Here is a 19338-nt window from a genome sequence, read left to right on the forward strand (position 1 = left end):
ATGGTTACCAGCCACTCAGTAGAACCATTGTTTGTTTTGTCTGGTGAGTAGGGTTGGGCATCGTTTGGATTTTAACGAATCTGATTCCGATTCTTCCTTTCGATTCCGGTTCTTTGAAGGGTGGAGTTGAAACGGCTCACATGCTTATTTCACAAATAAGAGGAACGTTTTATTTTGATTCAGTGGTGGGTTGTAGTTTTACCGGGGCTTTTTCAAAGTAAAATAAAGCCACACTAGAGCGCCGCTTACTGCGCTCCAAGGCTGCCACGCAACAAGAGCCTGGTCGCTACGGAAACCAAAACTTGCGTTAATGTTAAATTTGTAACCCGTGATCAGATTTGAAACCAAATCCTCCCAAACGATTCCAATAAAGAAACGATTCCACTGGAATCGTAATTTTTGAACCGATTCCAAGTAGGAATCTGTTCTCGATGCCCAACCCTACTGGTGAGTGAAGCCAAGCTACCAGCCACTTGTATATTTGACCAGCAGTTGGCTGGTAGATGGTGGATTTGTACCCTGTTTCTAAACAATGAATGTTTTCCTTTTGCACCTGATTTAGTTTGGATGTTGATCTGCTTGTACGGTTTGTGTAGACGACAGTCTGCCGTCTTTCTACTAGTTAACTAGTTAAAGATGTAACTTGGAACCTTTTGCGTTCAGCATGTTGCTTTCCTGCGTCACGCTGCCACTTTACTCCAGACAGAATCAAATTTGGCTTGTTCACACAGATCGAGAAGGCTGTTTACTAGGTACACCTTCCAGCTAAAGCTAATGCAGGCTATACAGTCCTGCAAAACTCTTCCAATCAAGGTTAGAAGTAGTTTTTTGTTGAAACTGTTTAAAAGAATCGTTCATTCATCTGTATGGTCATTTTGGAGGATGCAGTCTGTGGTGCTGCTGAACTGAGAGATGTTTCTGTTATTTAGTCTACGTTTGCTGATATAAACGAGGTGGACAAAAATAATAGAAACACCTGCCAATACAACACGGACATTCATGTTCCCCTCAGGATGAATTGTAATGACTTTGCTGATCTCTTTTTAAAATTGTTTCAAATTGACTAAATACTTTCAAATCTAAAGACGTTCTCGTCAACCTTGGCTGTAATTTTTGTTTATGGCTAATTAGCTAATGTTAGCATGCTAACCTGTAGAGGTGGGGGGGGGGGAGGAGTCGATACCGCAACGTATCGTGATATTTTTTGTGGCAATACATATTATATACATCTTGGTACTAGAATAATAAAATCAATTGTTAGATGAACCAAAAGAGAAATGTATCTGTTTAGAAAAAACAGATGTTGACAAAGTTTTCAAAAAGGTAATAAATTGCATTATATCACAGAATGTCACAATACTTACGCAATATATATCGTATCGTGACAAAAGTATCGTGATAATATGTTATCATGGAGCCTCTGGTGATTCCCACCCTTACTAACATGGTAAACATTCTAAACGTACCTGCTAAACATCAGCATGTTATGTTGATGTTAACATTATGGGCTTTACGTACAGCCTTACAGAGCAGCTATAGCTGATCATCTGCCATACTGATCGAAAGAGTCTGGGGCGGAGTGACGCAAACGGGTTAGAGAAGTGAGGAAATAAGGAGATAAAATAACATCAGATGTATTCTTGATCTAATTTCATACAGAAACACTTCTAAATGTAAATGTACAGGAAACAATCAGTCATTTCATGGGACCTTTTAATGAGCAGTCTGCAGGGCACAAAGGAGGCGCCAGGTGTGTGTGTGTGTGTGTGTGAGACCTTGTATGCTACAGAAGTTACTTAAGTTTTCACGTCCATAAAGACGAGCAACTGTAGGGGTGTGTGAGATCTAAGAGACTAATCGCACAAACAAATTTCGAAATGTCTCAGTTTGTTTTTAATGTTGCTTCTTAAACCCTGTTTCACTCTGTCCCCCATTCTCTCTCTCTCTCTCTCTCTCTCTCTCTCTCTCTCTCTCTCTCTCTCTCTCTCTCTCTCTCTCTCTCCTGGTCTTGTTTCCATTTATGAAAGCAGACACCTCCTGGCTGGGCGACACAAAGCCTGTTGGGGTCTCTGAGGGCTTCAGTCAGTCAAAGGCCTTTTTTTTTTACCCAGACAGCAGGCAGACAGACAGACGAAGGAAGCATTTCCTCTGCTGAAAATCCGGATTTCACATGCTAATACTCATCTGAGCAGCTGGTGACACTGGGGTCACCGCAGCAATATTAAAGGTGTCCATTTCCTGTCGGGTGTTAGGAGGTTGTGTGTTCAGGTTCAGATCAGGTCGCCACAGTCCCAACAGCAACCAGAGGAGAGGCCATCCAACACAAAGGGGTTCACTTCGAAACAGCCTGTTTTTGGAGAAATGCTCCCTTAAATATTTTAACCCTAATGGCCCCAGTTTTAAATGTTGGATTTAATAAACAACATATGAACTGGGACTAAAAAGATTTTAAAAAATCGAAAAGATTTATTGAGAGGTCATCAAGTTTATCACTGAACAAATTCCACATACAGTCTGTCTGCATGAAGAGTTGATATTTTTAGCTTTCAGGTGACAGTAGAGGAAAAGTCATAATTAAGTCCATAATTAAGTCTTTTTTTTTAATAACTGTAGTTCAAATCTGTCAATTATTTTCCTGCATTGTAGATTGTTTGTTTTTTATTCAGCTCAATTTCCTTTCTAATGTCATGCAAATGCACCGTACTTGTAGATGCTGTACTTACTATTGTACTGCACTATTAATCTCAGCTGGGAATTATACCGTCACAGCAGCTTAGCTCACCTGGTGAGGTGGACATGCAAATGAGGCAAAAATAAATGCAAGTATACTGTAAAATTGTATGGTGCAGTAATGCATCAGACAATTAAAAGATGCAAGGTGAGTCCAGAGTGAGTTTTAGTGAGTGAGTGTTTGTATTAGACTTAATACATTTTATTTATTTATTTTTTTTACAAATTATCATTTATTCACCACTTCTGAACCAGATATTCTGCTCAGGAATAAGTTACAGAAATCATTTTTTTTTACCCTGCAGCTTATTTTTTTAAACACATTTTCATTTTGCATGATCATTTCCATTCCCTCCACGGGCTGCTGTGATGCTCCACTGACTGTGGACCACAAAGGGGCACTGTTCACATGGCTCTTGTTCTTTGTAAATCTAGTTAAACCTGTCTGGTGGTGCTATAAACACAACCCGGGGTGTATATTTTATAATAATAATACATTTTATTCACGGGCGCCTTTTTTGATACTCAAGGACACCTTACATATACACATAGTAAAAGATAAAAACCGATGCACAAAGAAGACCACACATAACTACAAAGCAATGAACAACACAACAGACTATCCAGTTTAAAGAGGTAGGTTTTTAGACGGGATTTTGATGTGGGGAGAAAGTCAGTGTCGCAGATGGCTTGTGGGAGGTAGGGCGTAATTTCCACAGGGGACAGTCCAATTTGCCCCCCCACACACACACTTTCAAATTTGTGTGATATTTATAATTCTCTGTGATCGGACCCTATTTTACACAATAAAGAAAGTAAGACATATTCTTCTTATATATAGTTTAGTACTATTCTTTCTTGAAGAATTTATCATTATGATCAACCTAGTCTCGCATTGCCAGACCTTCCTCCACAGCGCTGCGGAGGAGGGTCTGGCTAGTCCACACAGTATTCCGGGATGGGAGAAAAACATGCTCTGGTTTATTGGCATTTCTTTAAACCAATCACAATCGGCGCTAAGCACCGTACGGAGCAACGTTGCCTCTGCAAAATAGCCTCTGGGAGGAACTTGTTTTGGTGGAACGTGTGTACGTTCAAAAGTTGTTTTAGTCGTGCAACAGAAAACTCCGATTGGACAGATAGTCTAGCTAGCTGTCTGGATTTACCCTGCAGAGATCTGAGGAGCAGTTAACCATAGTCCTCAGAAATCCACTGGAGGTTAAAATGCCAACACAAAGAAAACGGAAGGCAACGGACATCCGGCCTAAATGAGCGAAATCCGTCGGAAATTCCGCTGGCGACGGAGCAATCCTGGAAGTGGAACGTCGTGGATATAGACTATGATCAACTTAATTACTTCCTGGATTTTGTATCACCATAGTCCCTAAACTTTTAAACTTAAAGTTGTTTTTTTTTTGCCAGAGGACACCCAGACCTCCCCCCCCCCCTCATTCTCAAACCAAAGTAACACCCTTGGGTGGGAGCATTATGTTATCATAAAGGTTTGATTTAGACTTATAATAGCAAACTGGTGGATACAAGGCCTCTCACTGGGTTTGGTGTTTTGTTAGTTATAGTTATATTATGTAACATATATAACACATATAAAAACATATATATATATATATATATATATATATATATTGAATTGAATTGTGAATCATGTCAAATGAAACCGAATCTGCAGAAAGAAGTGTTTTCGGCAGGTTCAGATCATCCCCTCCACAGCAGACAGAGAGCTCCCATGCATGTGTTTGGCTCCGCGGCTCGGCCCCGCCCACCTGCGCGCTCACCTGCGCATATTTTATGCTAATGAGCAGGTGCAGCGGTTCTTGAGGCGCGCGGCTGGTCGCTCGGGGATGATCCGGATGGAGCAGCGCAGGGAGCAGCGGGAGTCCAGCCGGAGGGTTTTCACCAGGTGATGCTGTCCAAACCCGACTGACTGCGGATCCGCGAAACACGAATGGATCCCTATTTAAGACGTAGCTGGAAAAGGCTTTTTCGCTCATTATCTTTGTATTTTATCCTAATTTATCAAGGTGAGTCATCCAGGCACGCGACTGTGAGCTGCGGGTTTTACGCAGCACATGCGATGGAGTGTGATTTCTGAATGAAAGGGGGAACATGCAGAACAAACTCCCAAATGTGTTTGTTTTTCCAGTTCTTGTTATAAGAGTGTTTATAATACATTAGGAAATGGAATTGACTTCCCACGTGTGCTTTAAGCAGCTCAGCAGTGTCCAAACTGTTGTCACTTGTCTTAATCTGGATTAACTGTTCAGTTGAGTTAACTTTTTACTCTCATTTTATTGGAGTCGCACTGACTTTCTCAATTATTATTTATTTTATTCAACTATTTCTTTTCCTTGATTTCAGCGCATCTGTCCTGGGGTGTTGAGAGAGTGAACCTTTCTAACTGGAATGAATTTAATAAGTGAGTCATATATTTATAGTTACTTAATATTTTAGTTTTTTAGTTTGGTGCATTATAGCACACACATATATATATATTGTACAAAAAAAAATGTTATTCCCATAATTTATAATTGATACTAATTTAAAGTAATAATAAAATATCTGAAGCATGTTATTGTTGGAGCTAGGGCTGAAATCATTGGCCGATTCATCAATTAGTCGATGACGGAACATTAATCGGAAACTATTCTGATAATCAATTCCTCGTTGAAGTGATTTCTTAGCTGGCAAAATTGGCAGAAATTCATTGGTTGTTTGCTTCTCAAATGCGTTTTTTTTAGTCCTCTATGAAAGTAAAGTGAACGAAGACTTGATTATTTCTAAATGTGAGTCATCTCTGATAGTATATTGAATATCCTCTCACTAAATATAACTAAATATGTGAACGTGGGATTCGCGAGGAGCATTTTTCACCAAGTTTTGCCATTTTATGGACCAACCGATCAATAAATTGATTGAGAAAACGATCCACAGAAGAAATTGACTTGTTGCAGCCCTAGTTAAACTTTTAGGTAGCCCTTTGTCAGTAGTATTTTGTGGAGCAGGCTGTGTTTGTTTGATTGATTGATTGATTGGTAGTTTTTTTTTTTTTTTCTTGGATTGTTTGGTTTTTTGGTGGTTTGATTGGTTCCCGGTTGGTGGTGGGTTTGTGGTGTCAGGGGGAAAACTGCAGCGGGAACAAACCTCTCCTTGTTCTTTCTGTCCCAGCAGCGGGAGCAGCAGGATAAAGCAGCAGAAATGGGACACCGCTTCCCAGGGAGGGCAGGTAGGCAGCCGCATTGATCATTGATGCTGATGGAGCTGCTTCAGGCGGCAAACACACAGCCAGAGATCACGGAAAAATCTGCAACGCTCACACCAAAACACAGGGCCCAAGAAAAGACAAGAACAAACCGTCACCTTGAAGGGCTTTCATCCCAATCATTTATACACAGCGCTCCAGAATAAACTGCCAATATTTTCTCTACTTGCTTACAGAAGATAGATTCACAGACAATGTATGCATAGGAGTAAATTATACAATTTAAATATACGCAAGGATGTAAATATATAAATAAACACTCGATTTTTATGTGGGATGGTCTAGTTATAAATTCCGATTGTCAGCATTTTTGTATCATAGATTTAAAAAAGTGGCAGCCATTAGTTTAAAGATGACTAAAAACTGATTTGAATTCAATACCAAAAATGTCTTGTCACTGACAGTATTTTTTGTGGTTGTATTGTGGTATTTCAGAGTTATTTTCATTTCATCAAGAATTTGCGCTGGTTGAGTCCAAACAGCCGAACAAAAATACACGTTAAGTGTCTTTAAAATACATGTATTTCTGCACAAAGAAAAGTCCAAAGTACACTTAAGATCAGGCTGACACTGAAGGTGACACGTAAAGAGATGAACTGAAAATGCACCGTATTGTTCCCTACTGATGCGCACTTCAGCGCGCAAAAGTTAAACTGCTCCACAGTGACATTTGTTACTCAGAAACAGACATGTTAGGGAGTCCCAGCAGGAATATACAGTAGCCGGTCTGTTGTCTCGCTCTTTCGCTATCGGAGCCTCCATCAGCCTGAATGTGGTCGCTGCTTTTGTCCGGCTTCCCTTTGGCTCAGACAGGCATGAGAATCCGGTCCAAACTATGGGGGGTTAGTAAACGAACAAAGCAATTAGTAGCACAGGTCACAGGTTTAGAGAGCTGATCTATCTTTTAGACAGATAGATAGATAGATAGATAGATAGATAGATAGATAGATAGATAGACAGACAGATGTTTGACCTGCTCAGTATCAATATCTTCTGAAACTAATCAGTGATTAATAATTCATTGTTACACACCCCCCATGCCCCCCTACTTTTCACTCTTTGTTTGTGCTCTTTCAGATGAAAGCCTTAGTTTGAGAGCTCAGGTATCCGTTGAGGCTCGAAGCGTACAAACAATGTTTGACTGATGGTTTCTGATTGCCAGTATTTTTTTTCACTGTGTATTTTCTGTTCAATATCTGACCGCCAAGATATGATAGTTTTTTAATGCCAAAATCTGATCATTTTCACGCCAACATATTCCAGATACTCAGTGCCCCCCCCCGTACATTTTAGCTTTAGTAAACTACTTGATAAACCTCTCACTGCATATCTCATACAACAAAAATCATCCAAAATGGGGGAGACAACAACAAGGGGGAGAGGTGGTGGCTGCTGGAGGAGAGAGTGGGATGGGAAAGCTGGGTTGGAAGTCACAGAGGAGTCGTTAATGAAGGGTGGATGACAGCTCTTTTCTCTCAAGTCTCTTCTTTTCCCAGCGCTGCCTTGGCTCTATCCTCACCAGTCCGGACTCTGGTTTGGCAACAACCAGCGTAATTCTGGGAGGAATTTGTGCCCCAACAAAACATAGAATTGTAAAAGCTTTGGGTGTCTTACACTTTAATCAAATCTTTATTAATCCGTCACCCGAGAGCTGAGCTTGTTTTTCGGATTTGCTTGATTTTATATTAAACTTTTGGAATTAATTAAAAGAATCAGACTGTGTTGCGAGGACATGGCGGAAATTGGGCCCTTGCTTTCTTTGCCAAACAGTGCCAATGCCCAATATGAAAATGATGAGATTTTAATATATTTGGTTGGAAGAGGCTCTGAAACATTGTTAGGTAGGATCAGGTTATGGCTGAATGACTGAATGGTTGCAACTGTTGCACGAAATACCTGTTGATACAGTTTCTCTCCTTGAAGGACCTCCAGCCAGCAGCTGCTGCGTTAGAAACCAACACGTCTTCCTCCAGTCATTCACTGGTCAGCCAGACCGCTGCGTCCAACCTGACGTCCTCAAGCAGGGAAAGTACACCAACCTTCTCATGGACCCTCAGCTCTGATCAATCATCTGCAACCACAGCACCAACCAGCCAATCACCAACCACCACAACACAAACCAGCAAAACCCCAGCTAGCACAGCATCAGCCAGCGAACCACCAACCACCACAACACAAACCAGCCAATCACCAACCAGCACAACATCAGCCAGCCAATCATCAGGCACCACAACACAAACCAGCCAATCACCAACCACTACAGTATCACCCAGCCAATCACTAGGCAACTCAACACAAACCAGCCAATTACCAGGCAGCACAACACAAACCAGCCAATCACCAACAAAAACAGTACCAGCTAGCCAATCACCAACTAGCACAGCATCAGTCAGAAAGGCATTAGGCAGTACAACAAAAGCTAGCCAAACACCAACAAAGAAGGCACAACCTAGCCAGTCACCAACCAGCAAAGCAAAATCCAGCCAATCACCAACCAACACAGTGCTAGCCAGCCAATCACCAGACATCAATGCACCAGCCAAGACCTTATCTGACCATTCAGCAGGCAGTACTACCGAACCTAGCCAATCATTAAACATCCAAACACCATTGAGCCAATCAACAAATGGCTCAAAAACATCAAGCCAATCATCACTCACTGCAACGTCTTCCAATCAATCACCAACCCCTTTGATAGCAGCTAATCAATCCATAAACAGCTTGAAAACATCACAGCACATATCATCCAGCTTAACATCCCACAACCAATCCCTGACCAGCTCAGTACCATCAAACCAATCACCATCTGGTTCACCAGGAAACACAGTCAGCGGAGAAGAGCGTCCAGTTAACATTTCACTGCTTGCCAGGCAGGCGAAGGAAGCCCTAAGGTCATCGATTCGTAGGATTCAAGGTATGTTTGTAAAGTATCATGTTTGACGTATTAGCCAATCAGAGGCAGAGTAGGGCATGTCATGTATTCTCCATAGGATTCGTAATTTAGCGCCCACTTTAGATCTGTGGGGAGGAGGTATTGGTTTTACTGTCCCTTATGAAACTTCAATTTGAGGACACCAATGTCTGACATTTTTAAACCCTACACATGTGGCTTTAACAGAATAGTTTGACATTTTGAGAAATATGCTTATTCGCTTTCTTGCTGGGAGTTAGATGGACAGAAAGATATCACTCTCATGTCTGTGGAGCTATTAGCTTAGCTTAATTTAAAGACTGAAACCAGGTCCAAAGATAGAAACATATACCAACATATCTAAAACTGTTCAATTTGTTTAATCTGATTACCAACTGAAATGTAAAAAATAACAGTAAAAACAACTGCGCCTGTTCCTGCTGGTCACCAAGAAACACTTCCTTAGTTATGCTAAGCTAAGCTAATAGCCAGCTTCAGACCTAGCACACAGACGTTGACAGATGAGAGTGATATTGATCTCTCATCTAGCTCTTGATGGCAAAGTAGAAAAAAGTATTAATTGTTGATCTGAGATATGATTCTCCACTGGTCTAACAATATGACACCTTTACTTGTCAACATGCCACATAAGCTGCACACTATTACCTACATTAGCACTGAATATTTGGCATAAATTGTGTGTTGCAGAATCATGTCATACTAACGTAATGGGTGATTGGGCTGCAATAAACATTAACAGGTGAAGGAGTCCTGTGTCCTGAGACACTCACAACATCATCAGTTTTATCTGTTGCAGACCTGACAGGTGTTCTGGCTAAAGAGGTCCACATATTTCAAACCTCCGGATGCCATTTTTTTTGTCGCCAAGTTGTGTAATGTGGCTTTAAACAGATCAACAAGTGACCCTTCTGTTTTACTTCCCCATCGCCGTGTGAGCAAAAGGAAAATAGACCCCCCCCCCGCCCCCAACAAACCCCTGTATGGTACCTACTTGCGTGGGACGTGGCTGGCTGAACAGACAGCTGTAAGTCCACCGAGCAGATGGTGTTACTGCAGGATGAGGAGCCATCATTTGGTGTTTGGTGGTGCGTTCAGTGACTGGAACATTTGTTGGGGCCCCGCAACTCCATGAGTGCTGACAGATGGCGACTTCTCCTTAAAGCCGAGGCCTGCAGATACGCATAGTTTGTCGTCTGTTTCCGTGGTTCTTAGCGTGGATATACAGAGACAATTTAGCGGCGGTTGAAAGAAACATACAGTATTTCTGCTCTATAGATGTATGATCCTGTCTATTCTTCCTTACTGTTTACCTGTGAAATACTACATGATTAGAAACCAGAAATCCGTCACACTTTTAATAAATTTTACTGTTTTTTTTTTTTTTTTTTTTTGTAATAATGTTGAGCCAGGTAAGATTCAGGTGAAATTTGTAGTGAAACACCAACATCACTGTTCTGAGTTAGATGAGCAGCAACCCCCACCCCCCCACCCCCTCTTAGCTGCTGCTAAAGCACTCCAACACTTTATTATACACACCTAGCTTATTATGCAATACCCTGTTATTATGTTGTTTTAATCTTGCTCTCTTGTTTCTTATCGTGTGTTTACCTTGTTCCTTATTGCTGCTGATTTGCACTGAAAAGTTACCAAACGTAATTTCGTTGTATGCTTCCAAAGACAACAAAGTGTCTTGTGTGTAATTGTTTGTTTTCTGTCAGCAGAGCCATGTGTGTTTCCATGTCTGAACGGAGGACAGTGCGTTCAGCCGGAGTCGTGTGACTGCAGCTTGTATCAGGCCACTGGACACAGATGTCAGACAGGTAAACCATTGGAGTATATAAATGTTTGAAATGAGAACAACAATCATCATCAACCATTATAACATTATACGAACTACAGAATGAAGGCTTATTTTCACAACATTATATGGTGGTGATTAAACTATATAAAATGAATTACTATTAAGTCTTTTTAGTTTATTTCATTTTGGCATACTGCAAATATGAACAGTGTGTGTGGTTTGTGCGAAACACATTTAGCTCTTTTATGACTTATAATGAGGCCAAATAAAAAAAAAAAAAAGTAGAGTTGTTCATTTTGATTGTTCCTTTAAACTAAAGACATTCTGATTATTAATACAAAATATGAATTAACTAATAAATAATGATATATTATTACAGATTAAGCTACTCAGCAGTATATGGAGTAATTAAAATGATCTCCATCTTTACCAGCTGCAACATTACAACAAGTGATGAACACATCCACTTAAATAATGTATATTATCCTGAAATGGGCCATTGTGCATAATGAGTACTTTTAATTTTGGTACTTTAAGTATATTTTGATGCTAATACTTTTGTACTTTCATTCAAGTAAGATTTTGAATGCAGGACTTTTTTTTCTTGTAACAGAGTATTTATACACCCGTGGTTTTGCTAACCTGAGTCCTTTCATCACTGCTCAACCGCAAACGTATATTTGACACTATAAATATCTCATTCTTATTAACAAGTGATTTTGGTCGATTTTCGGTCGATTGGTTTTTCGAGATTTTTTTCGAGTTTTTTTCCCAAGTTTTTCGACAACGTTGTCTCAAGACACTGAGAACCATTGGCAGAAAAAGCTGTATTAATCAATATTTCTGCTTTAATATTTAAAGCTTTTCAGTGTTTTCTTCTGCCCCTTAATGGCTATAATGTATTAATGAAGCATTTTGAAAGATGCATGGAACTAAATGATTTGTTAAGACATATATTCATTCATATAAGTGACATGACTCCTGTGTGTAAGAAAAATGAGCGTGTCTTCAGACTGAACTTAAGTGAAGGGTATAATCATTTCTTTTGTCCCTCTAATCATCCGCCCAGTTCCGAATCCTGGCTTTGAGAGGGAGATGACGTGTCGGTCGTGGGGTCAGTACAACTTTGAGACCTTTGACGGCCTCTACTACCATTTCCCCGGGCGATGCACGTACACTCTGCTGAAGGACTGCGAGGAAACCACCCAGGCCAGCGTCGTCGTCCAGGTTAGTTCAGATTTAGTCTCTCGTTGCCAGACCTTCCTCCACAGCGCCGCGGAGGAGAGTCTGGCGAGTCCACACAGCATTGATGGGAGAGAAACGTGCTCTGGTTTATTGGCATTTCTTTAAACCAATCACAATCGTCTTGTGTGTACGTTCAAAAGTTGTTTTAGTCGTGCAACAGAAAACTCAGATTGGACAGATAGTCTAGCTAGCTGTCTGGATTTACCCTGCAGAGATCTGAGGAGCAGTTAACCATAGTCCTCAGAAATCCACCGGAGTTTTAAATGCCAACGCAAAGAAAGAGGAAGGTGACAGGACATCCGGCCAAAATTAGGGACATCCGGTGGAATTTGTGAAACGTCGTCGATATAGACTAGTTCAGACTCAACAGAACAAAATAAATCCTCCCGATAAGAAGCTGCCCAGAAGGTTCTGGTTCGACACCTGCTTCCATTCGAGGAAAGTTTGGACTCGGTGGCGTCCTGCTCTAAAACACACTCTCCTTTCTGACTCCTGAGGTTCAGTCTCAGCCTGAGGAGAAGATTTGCTCTGAAGACTAGTGAAAGCTATCTGGTTATTAGAGTCAATTACCATTAAATACTGCAATTATCCACTATGCCTTGAAAGCATCTGCAACAGACCGGGACTTTGTTCCCCTGAAAAGGCAGCAGATACAGTATATCTGTGTATGGGAAAACCAAACCGAACAGGGAACACGAAAAGATCCAAACACATTATGATTATTGATTGTATATTAATACCGGTATTTATGATAAGCAGCATCTCATCAACAAAAAGAATATATACTGTAGCTGCATTGCTGCAAATCCAAGAATATGTTAGAAGGAGATGACATTTTCTTTGACAAACCCACACTTTGCTCAAGAATGCGTGTTACTTTCAGGGTCAAGTTTCAGCGTTTGAACCAGTCTTTTAGAGCTGGGGCTTAAATTGTTCATTGTTTGTTCATTTGTGCTGTACTGTAAATGGTCTATTATCTGCTGGTCTATTTGAAGTCCAAAGAATGGCATGATCAAAATAAAACTCTCCGTCAACATAACTCTCTTTAACTCCAAAACTGAAGAACAATCAGTATCCATAACGATTGATCGGACCAATTCTCTGACCGCGAAGTGAATGTTTTCTTGCACATAAAAAAGTTGCTGTTCAGCCACCTACTGTCAGATCTCAGATCAGTTGCATTGTTTTTTTTAACCAGGGCAGCAGTTTTTAGATTACATTATGTGCTTACATAATTGCAAAATTGTTCCCCAATGTTTTCTCAGTTAGCCTTTTAAAATGATATCAGATTAGTAAACAGAATGTGCCTTTGGAACATTGGATGAATGGTTGCTGGTGATGGGCAATGTAGATATTGCATTAAAGATCAGCCACCCACTCAGATCAGCTGGTATTCTGTCTGTAATGGAGTGGAATGGAAATTAATAAGTGACCCCAAACTTTTGACCAGTATTAATATATATATATATATATATATATATATATATATATATATATATATATAAATCACCTTTATTTATTCAGGGAAGGTCAATTGAGAGCAAGCTCTCATTTCCAATGACGCCCTGATTACATGCCATACAAAATTATAACACATACCACCGAACAAGACCACTGAACATAGCAATTAATATACACTAGACAGTTGCAGTACACAGTACACACATAAAACACAGAAGTTACAGAATGTTAAACTCAAAATGCACATGTGCATTCACTATACATGGCTTCATAAAGAAGACATTTAAAGTGATTAAATGGAATTAGGCTGTTCAATTTGATTAGAAACTGCAGGCTATTCCATTTATATGGTGCATAATATTCAAATGCAGATTTGCCTAAGTCTGTCCTAACAAATGGAATATTTACGACCAAGGAGTCACTAGTGCGAGTGCCATAGTGATACAATTTAAAATTCAGCAAGTTAGTTAAATATACAGATATAAATCTTAGGGCAGTGATAAACTGCATCAAGTGGCTTCAATGTGGAGGAAGCTGCACGCATATGTCACTTACTATGATGGCTATTACTTCTCCAAGTTAATCTTCATGATGTACTGAAATGAATCTGCATTCACTCTTAAAATGCACATTATTATTATTATTATTATCATATTATTTCCACGTTGCATCTTGCTGTTTGCAGGTCCACAATGACCCGGGCTGCAGCTCTGCCCCTTACACCTGCCAACGATCTGTCAGCCTCTTCCTCCCGTGGGACGGGGAGGTTCGGCTGCACGCCACCAACGTGACGTTCAAGGGCCAAAGGTCAGCAGTGTAGCACAAGACACAACTGAACATCTTCATATACCAAATACATATTTATGTGTCTATTTCCGCTTTCTCTGTTTTAGGAATTCCTTATATACATACATATATATTTCTGCTTATATATATATTCCATGGGCCAAGACCCAAAACTTAACTTAACGTATCGGTACCATTCTAGTTGTGATTTTTAAATTGCTATACATCCCTAGGCTATATTTTGATATGATGAACAAACAACCTTTATAGGTATCTTAGTTGCCTTAGGTTTAAGATTGCATCACTTTTAATATGATATTGGCAGTTTGTGTGGTTTTTGGAAATTATGCAAAGGTGCTAATAGGGGAAAATAACAAAATGTCCCAAAAATATGAAAAGCTGCTCCTGTGGAAAGTCTATCATATATTAATTTACTCAGACTGACCCTATAAACTATTTCGTATTGGTAAAGTTTGCCCACTCAGATGGTACTGATATCTGGTCTGGCCCATGGACTAATATTGGGATTTATTATTTATTTCTCTTATTTGTCTAAGGCTGCTTGCTCCTTATATGCTTTATTTGACATGAATGAAATGTGCTCTAAAAGTGTATTTGTATATTTAAATTTTATATTTTATATGTATAAATCTGTAGAAAGATTAACGCCGTATATCAGTCAGTGTGAGCGTCATATAAAAGGGAGGACTGTGTCTGAATTCGCGGTGTATTCACTGTCTCTGTGTTTAGTTTGCAGCTGCCTAATCACATCCACGACCTGCAGCTGGAGCAGATCTCTCAGTATGTTCTGGTGACGCAGCAACACGGCTTCACGCTGGCCTGGGAGGGACACAGCGGCTCTGTCTACATCAAACTCAGCCCCGAGTTTGTGGGCCGAACCTGCGGCCTGTGTGGGAACTTCAACGCAGACGTCCAGGACGACCTGAAGACCAGTTATGGTACAGTCATTTTGTCTGTAAGCAGTTATTTGCGGTCTAGATGTCAGGGTGATAATTGGGCTAAATTTAGTTCATTACAGCATTTCAGTATCCGGTGTTGGAAAAAGTATTCAGATCTTTTACTTAAGTACATTTAATGTATAAGTATAAGCAGAAAAATATTAAATTAAAATTTAAATATTAAAGTATAAAAATGTCCCGTCCGACAGTTTTCTAAGTTTTTTTTAACACAGTACTGACAAAAACATCAAGCGACTCTTTACAAAAAAAAAAGAAGAAAAAATGAAAGATGATAAATACAGTAAATTAAATCAATGAAAAAAAAATGCCAAAATGGGCCAACAAGTCTTTAGTTATAGTATGCCAGATTTTCCAAGTAACATATAAGGCCAATTTGCTACCAACACAAGCCGGGATTAACCCTTTCACCCAAAGATATACCATATATTTTTCCCGATTTTTCCATGTATTTGTACCACCTGTCAGTACTTCTATAAGAAATCTGCTCATTAGAGGCTACTTTACCGACTTGAGTAAATTAGTCCTGAAAAGACGGGCTCTGCTGTGTTTTTACCCCCTTTACGTCCCCCCCCACATTTGTCGCTTTTTTTGATAATTTTTTCAAGGCTTTTGTTGGTTTTTCAACATTTATTTCGAGTTTTTTTTCGAGTTTTTCGTCGCTTTATTTAATAGACAATCTCAACCCCCTCAATGTTGAACCCTAAAGTTAAGCCCTTGCGACGATGACAGAAATAAACGTATAATATTTGGAATCAAACAGGAAGCAGAACAATAGGACCATGTGGCTTTGTTTTAGCTCTGTCAAAACAAATGATGTATACTTAACTGTTCATCATTTTAAAAAGCATAAGCTTTATACTCATTACGATATTATGATATTGACTACCTTCGATGTGGCAAGATTATCCATTACAGTTATGGGCAAATCAAAAGCAGAAGACAGACAATAAGGAAACATTGATTCTGTGAAGTAGAATTTGGTTCTTAAATCTCTATTACATCGTGTTAATATTGCTGATGCATTCATGTGTAATTAACATTTTACTGTTGTATTTCGGTCGAGGGGGAGCTGACCTGAAACGTTTTATATACTGTTTGGTAGTTTAATATATTTTACATCCAAATCATGATGTATTGTTGTCATATTTTATAAATGTACATATGTTTTGTATGTCAAATATCTAAAGCTGTCAGATAAATGTATCACTTAAGTCTTTACAAGCAAATGTTCACAGTAGTCAGCTGTGATGAAAAGTATACGCAATTTAATTGTGATCTCCTCACTTCATTTCAGCAGAACCAGGCCTTTAAAAAAGAAATCATTATTTCTGTCTTTCCCAGGCGTGCTGACTCATGAAATACAAATGTTCGGGAATAGCTGGGTGGAGACGGAGCCACACGAGGCCCGATGTCCCATGGTGCTCTCTGGCTTCTCTTCACCCTGTGCTGCAGTCGAAGCTCATGTCCTGCTGGTGAGATGTCAAATAAAAAAGTGTAGGCTTCCTTGCTGCAGACAAATGTTTATGCTTATATGTTCTGAGTTAAAAAAAACAAAAAACTGTCTTTGTGTGTTTTGTGGCTGCAGAAAGTGGAAGAGGTGTGTGCTATGCTGCTGGATCCGCCATTTCAGAGCTGCCACGACTTTGTCAGCCCACTGTCCTACATGGCCAGCTGCTCCAACGACCTCTGCATGTAAGTGCACCAGATTCAGATCTGCCCATTCAGATCTTTTCGTCCTGATGGTGGCCCTTGATGAAACGTCAGGGTGTCACCAAAATCCTGGGGGGGACGGGACACTTAACAGATAGAGGCAACATTTATTCAGTAGTGCAAGAAGCTGTACAATGGATGACTGTCATTCATTTGTCTTGCAGTAATTGCAGAATGAATGGTACTCATACTTCTCAGGCCACCCCATACTGTAGGTCTAAATCCCAAGGTTATTTTAGTCACACGTTTTCAATTTACTGACTATTTCTGCATTTCATTTTTATCATCAGTTGAGTTATCTACTTGTCGGACAATTTCCATGTGAGTTTTTAAAGCCTCTAGGTGCAGGATTTGAACATTTCTGACTTTGGTGCATCCTAGCAGTATTTTAAAATGCACCATGGGAGACAGCAATGTACACTACCCTGTGATCAGAACTGGGGACATTGGCTTGGAGCAGCATAGCCCATTTTTATCTTTTTTAACATAAATAACATACTGCAGTTGGTATTTTGAAAATCTTCAATTCCAGCTGCAGTTATGTTATGTATGTGGTATTGGCCATCATTCTTCTTTGTGTAGCCACTTGAGGTGTGTTCTGAGATTTCTTGGATTTTTACATTACAGTGTCCACATAGAAGCCCTTTTTGTTACTGTCTGGTTTAAAATGATCCCACTCAGCTTCCTTGTGTCTTTTGGTTGTTCAGGTCTGATCTTCCTTCTGTAAGTAACATAATTCATGGCAGTCTGTTACTGTTAACTCATAGTAATGTGGAACAGAGACTGGAGATAAAGACAAAACTGTTTACCGTGTTTGGACACAAATGTACCTTATCAGATGATTGATACAGCCACAACAAACTTCAGCTATACTACAGCTTCCAATTTAAAGCCTAGTTAGATTTACTCATTTATTAACTATAACAGTTGGTGGGTAGTTATTTGTTTGAGCTGCACACAGTCTGATTAGTTAAGCGTACCTGGATCCTTTGGCCACACCTCTCTTGGCTCCTTTCAAAGAGTCCTTCTCTGTCTGTTTCTCTGTTGAAGGTCGGGTCCCAACGGTGATGTGGTATGCCAGGTGTTGAGCGAGTACGCCCGGGCCTGTGCCCACGCTGACCACCCACTGCACGACTGGAGGCAGCACATTCCTCAATGTGGTACGTTTTTTCCAGGTGTTTTAAACTGTGTGCCACAGAGGACCGTAAAAGCTGCATTTTTCTTTGGTGAATGCAGTGAACTTTTCGTAGGTTGATGGTGTGCAGATCAGGGAATTCAGCTGGTGTATTGTTTGGCTGAAATAACATTATCCAGTGTAGAGGATACTCATATTAAAATAGAATACAATGGCTAGCTAACAAATTTATAGGCACAGGACATCAAATTAAATGGTGAAAATAACACAATTCCTTACATTTTTAGTCTCTTTAATATAAAAATTGTCAATATTTAATCACCTTTCCCACTGAAGAAATGTAGCTATATGGATCACACTGCCCCAGCCTACCTGATGTAGCTAGCTACATTAGCTAGCTAAATAAACATAAGCTAAAGCAGTTGAAGGTAGCTAGCTAGTGGAACAGTGGCTTTAAAAAGGCACAGCACATAAACATAAAACTGTGAAAATAACCCCAATTCTTACATGTTAGTCCATTCAATATAAAAAATATAATTACTGCCCACTACAATAATTTATATCGGTCAGATACGTGTAGATACCTAACATACGTTAGCTAGCTAAAGAACCGTTAGCTAACTGTGGCTAAGATTAATGCCGCGTTCTATTTACCTCGCAACTCGGTTTTAACGAGGTCAAGGTCGTAAACACGCCCCCTGACCTCGGATTTACGAGCTTGGAACTCGTACAACCTCGCAGTAGCCCGAGTTCAAAATCCAACATGGCTGCCCCCTGTATCAACAGTTGTGAAAAGCTGCAGTAACATAAAGTTATAAGCTATTCTGTCTTTTTGCGTCACTAAATCAGTCGTTCACACAGGCATGTTCAACTTCTATCTGTGGACATGTTACACTGTTTGCATGCACAAAAAAACGCGTAATGCGTTGTTATCAACTGGTATTGCTAACAATAGCTAACCGGGCTAGCGCTAATGAAAACAATGAAAATCCGACTTTTAAATAGAACGCATTCAACTCGGGTATGACGTCATTCCCAGCTCCGGCTTCCGAGTTCCGAGGTAAATAGAACGCGGCATAACTGCAGCAGTGTTAACTTATAGATGGGCCTTAAAATTAAACTGAAAAACACACATTTTAACATTTATATTCTGCGTAAAATTGTCAAAATGTAATCACATCCCATGTAGAAATCAGATGTTTGCATTGTCGTAGCTCACTTAAGGTTAGCTAAAGAACCGTTAACTTGCAGCAGAAAGAAGGTAGCTAGTGGAACAGAGGT

At 39.9% G+C, this 19338-nt stretch overlaps 1 protein-coding gene across 1 annotated transcript in view; it reads left to right on the forward strand.

The window, feature by feature from the left end:
* The first annotated feature begins 4693 nt into the window (after window positions 1-4693).
* The window catches only part of otog (otogelin), an 86340-nt gene continuing 71695 nt past the window's right edge, over window positions 4694-19338 (forward strand). The window contains exons 1-11 of the mRNA XM_078258779.1: window positions 4694-4769; window positions 5107-5164; window positions 5914-5971; window positions 7931-8036; window positions 10658-10759; window positions 11810-11967; window positions 14132-14253; window positions 14983-15191; window positions 16554-16684; window positions 16798-16904; window positions 17973-18082. Of these exons, the coding sequence (XP_078114905.1) occupies window positions 4694-4769; window positions 5107-5164; window positions 5914-5971; window positions 7931-8036; window positions 10658-10759; window positions 11810-11967; window positions 14132-14253; window positions 14983-15191; window positions 16554-16684; window positions 16798-16904; window positions 17973-18082 (1237 nt within the window). The remainder of the gene's footprint in view (window positions 4770-5106; window positions 5165-5913; window positions 5972-7930; window positions 8037-10657; window positions 10760-11809; window positions 11968-14131; window positions 14254-14982; window positions 15192-16553; window positions 16685-16797; window positions 16905-17972; window positions 18083-19338) is intronic.

The sequence above is a fragment of the Sander vitreus genome, chromosome 1, assembly GCF_031162955.1.
Source record: "Sander vitreus isolate 19-12246 chromosome 1, sanVit1, whole genome shotgun sequence".
In the NCBI taxonomy this organism is placed as follows: Eukaryota; Metazoa; Chordata; class Actinopteri; order Perciformes; family Percidae; genus Sander; species Sander vitreus.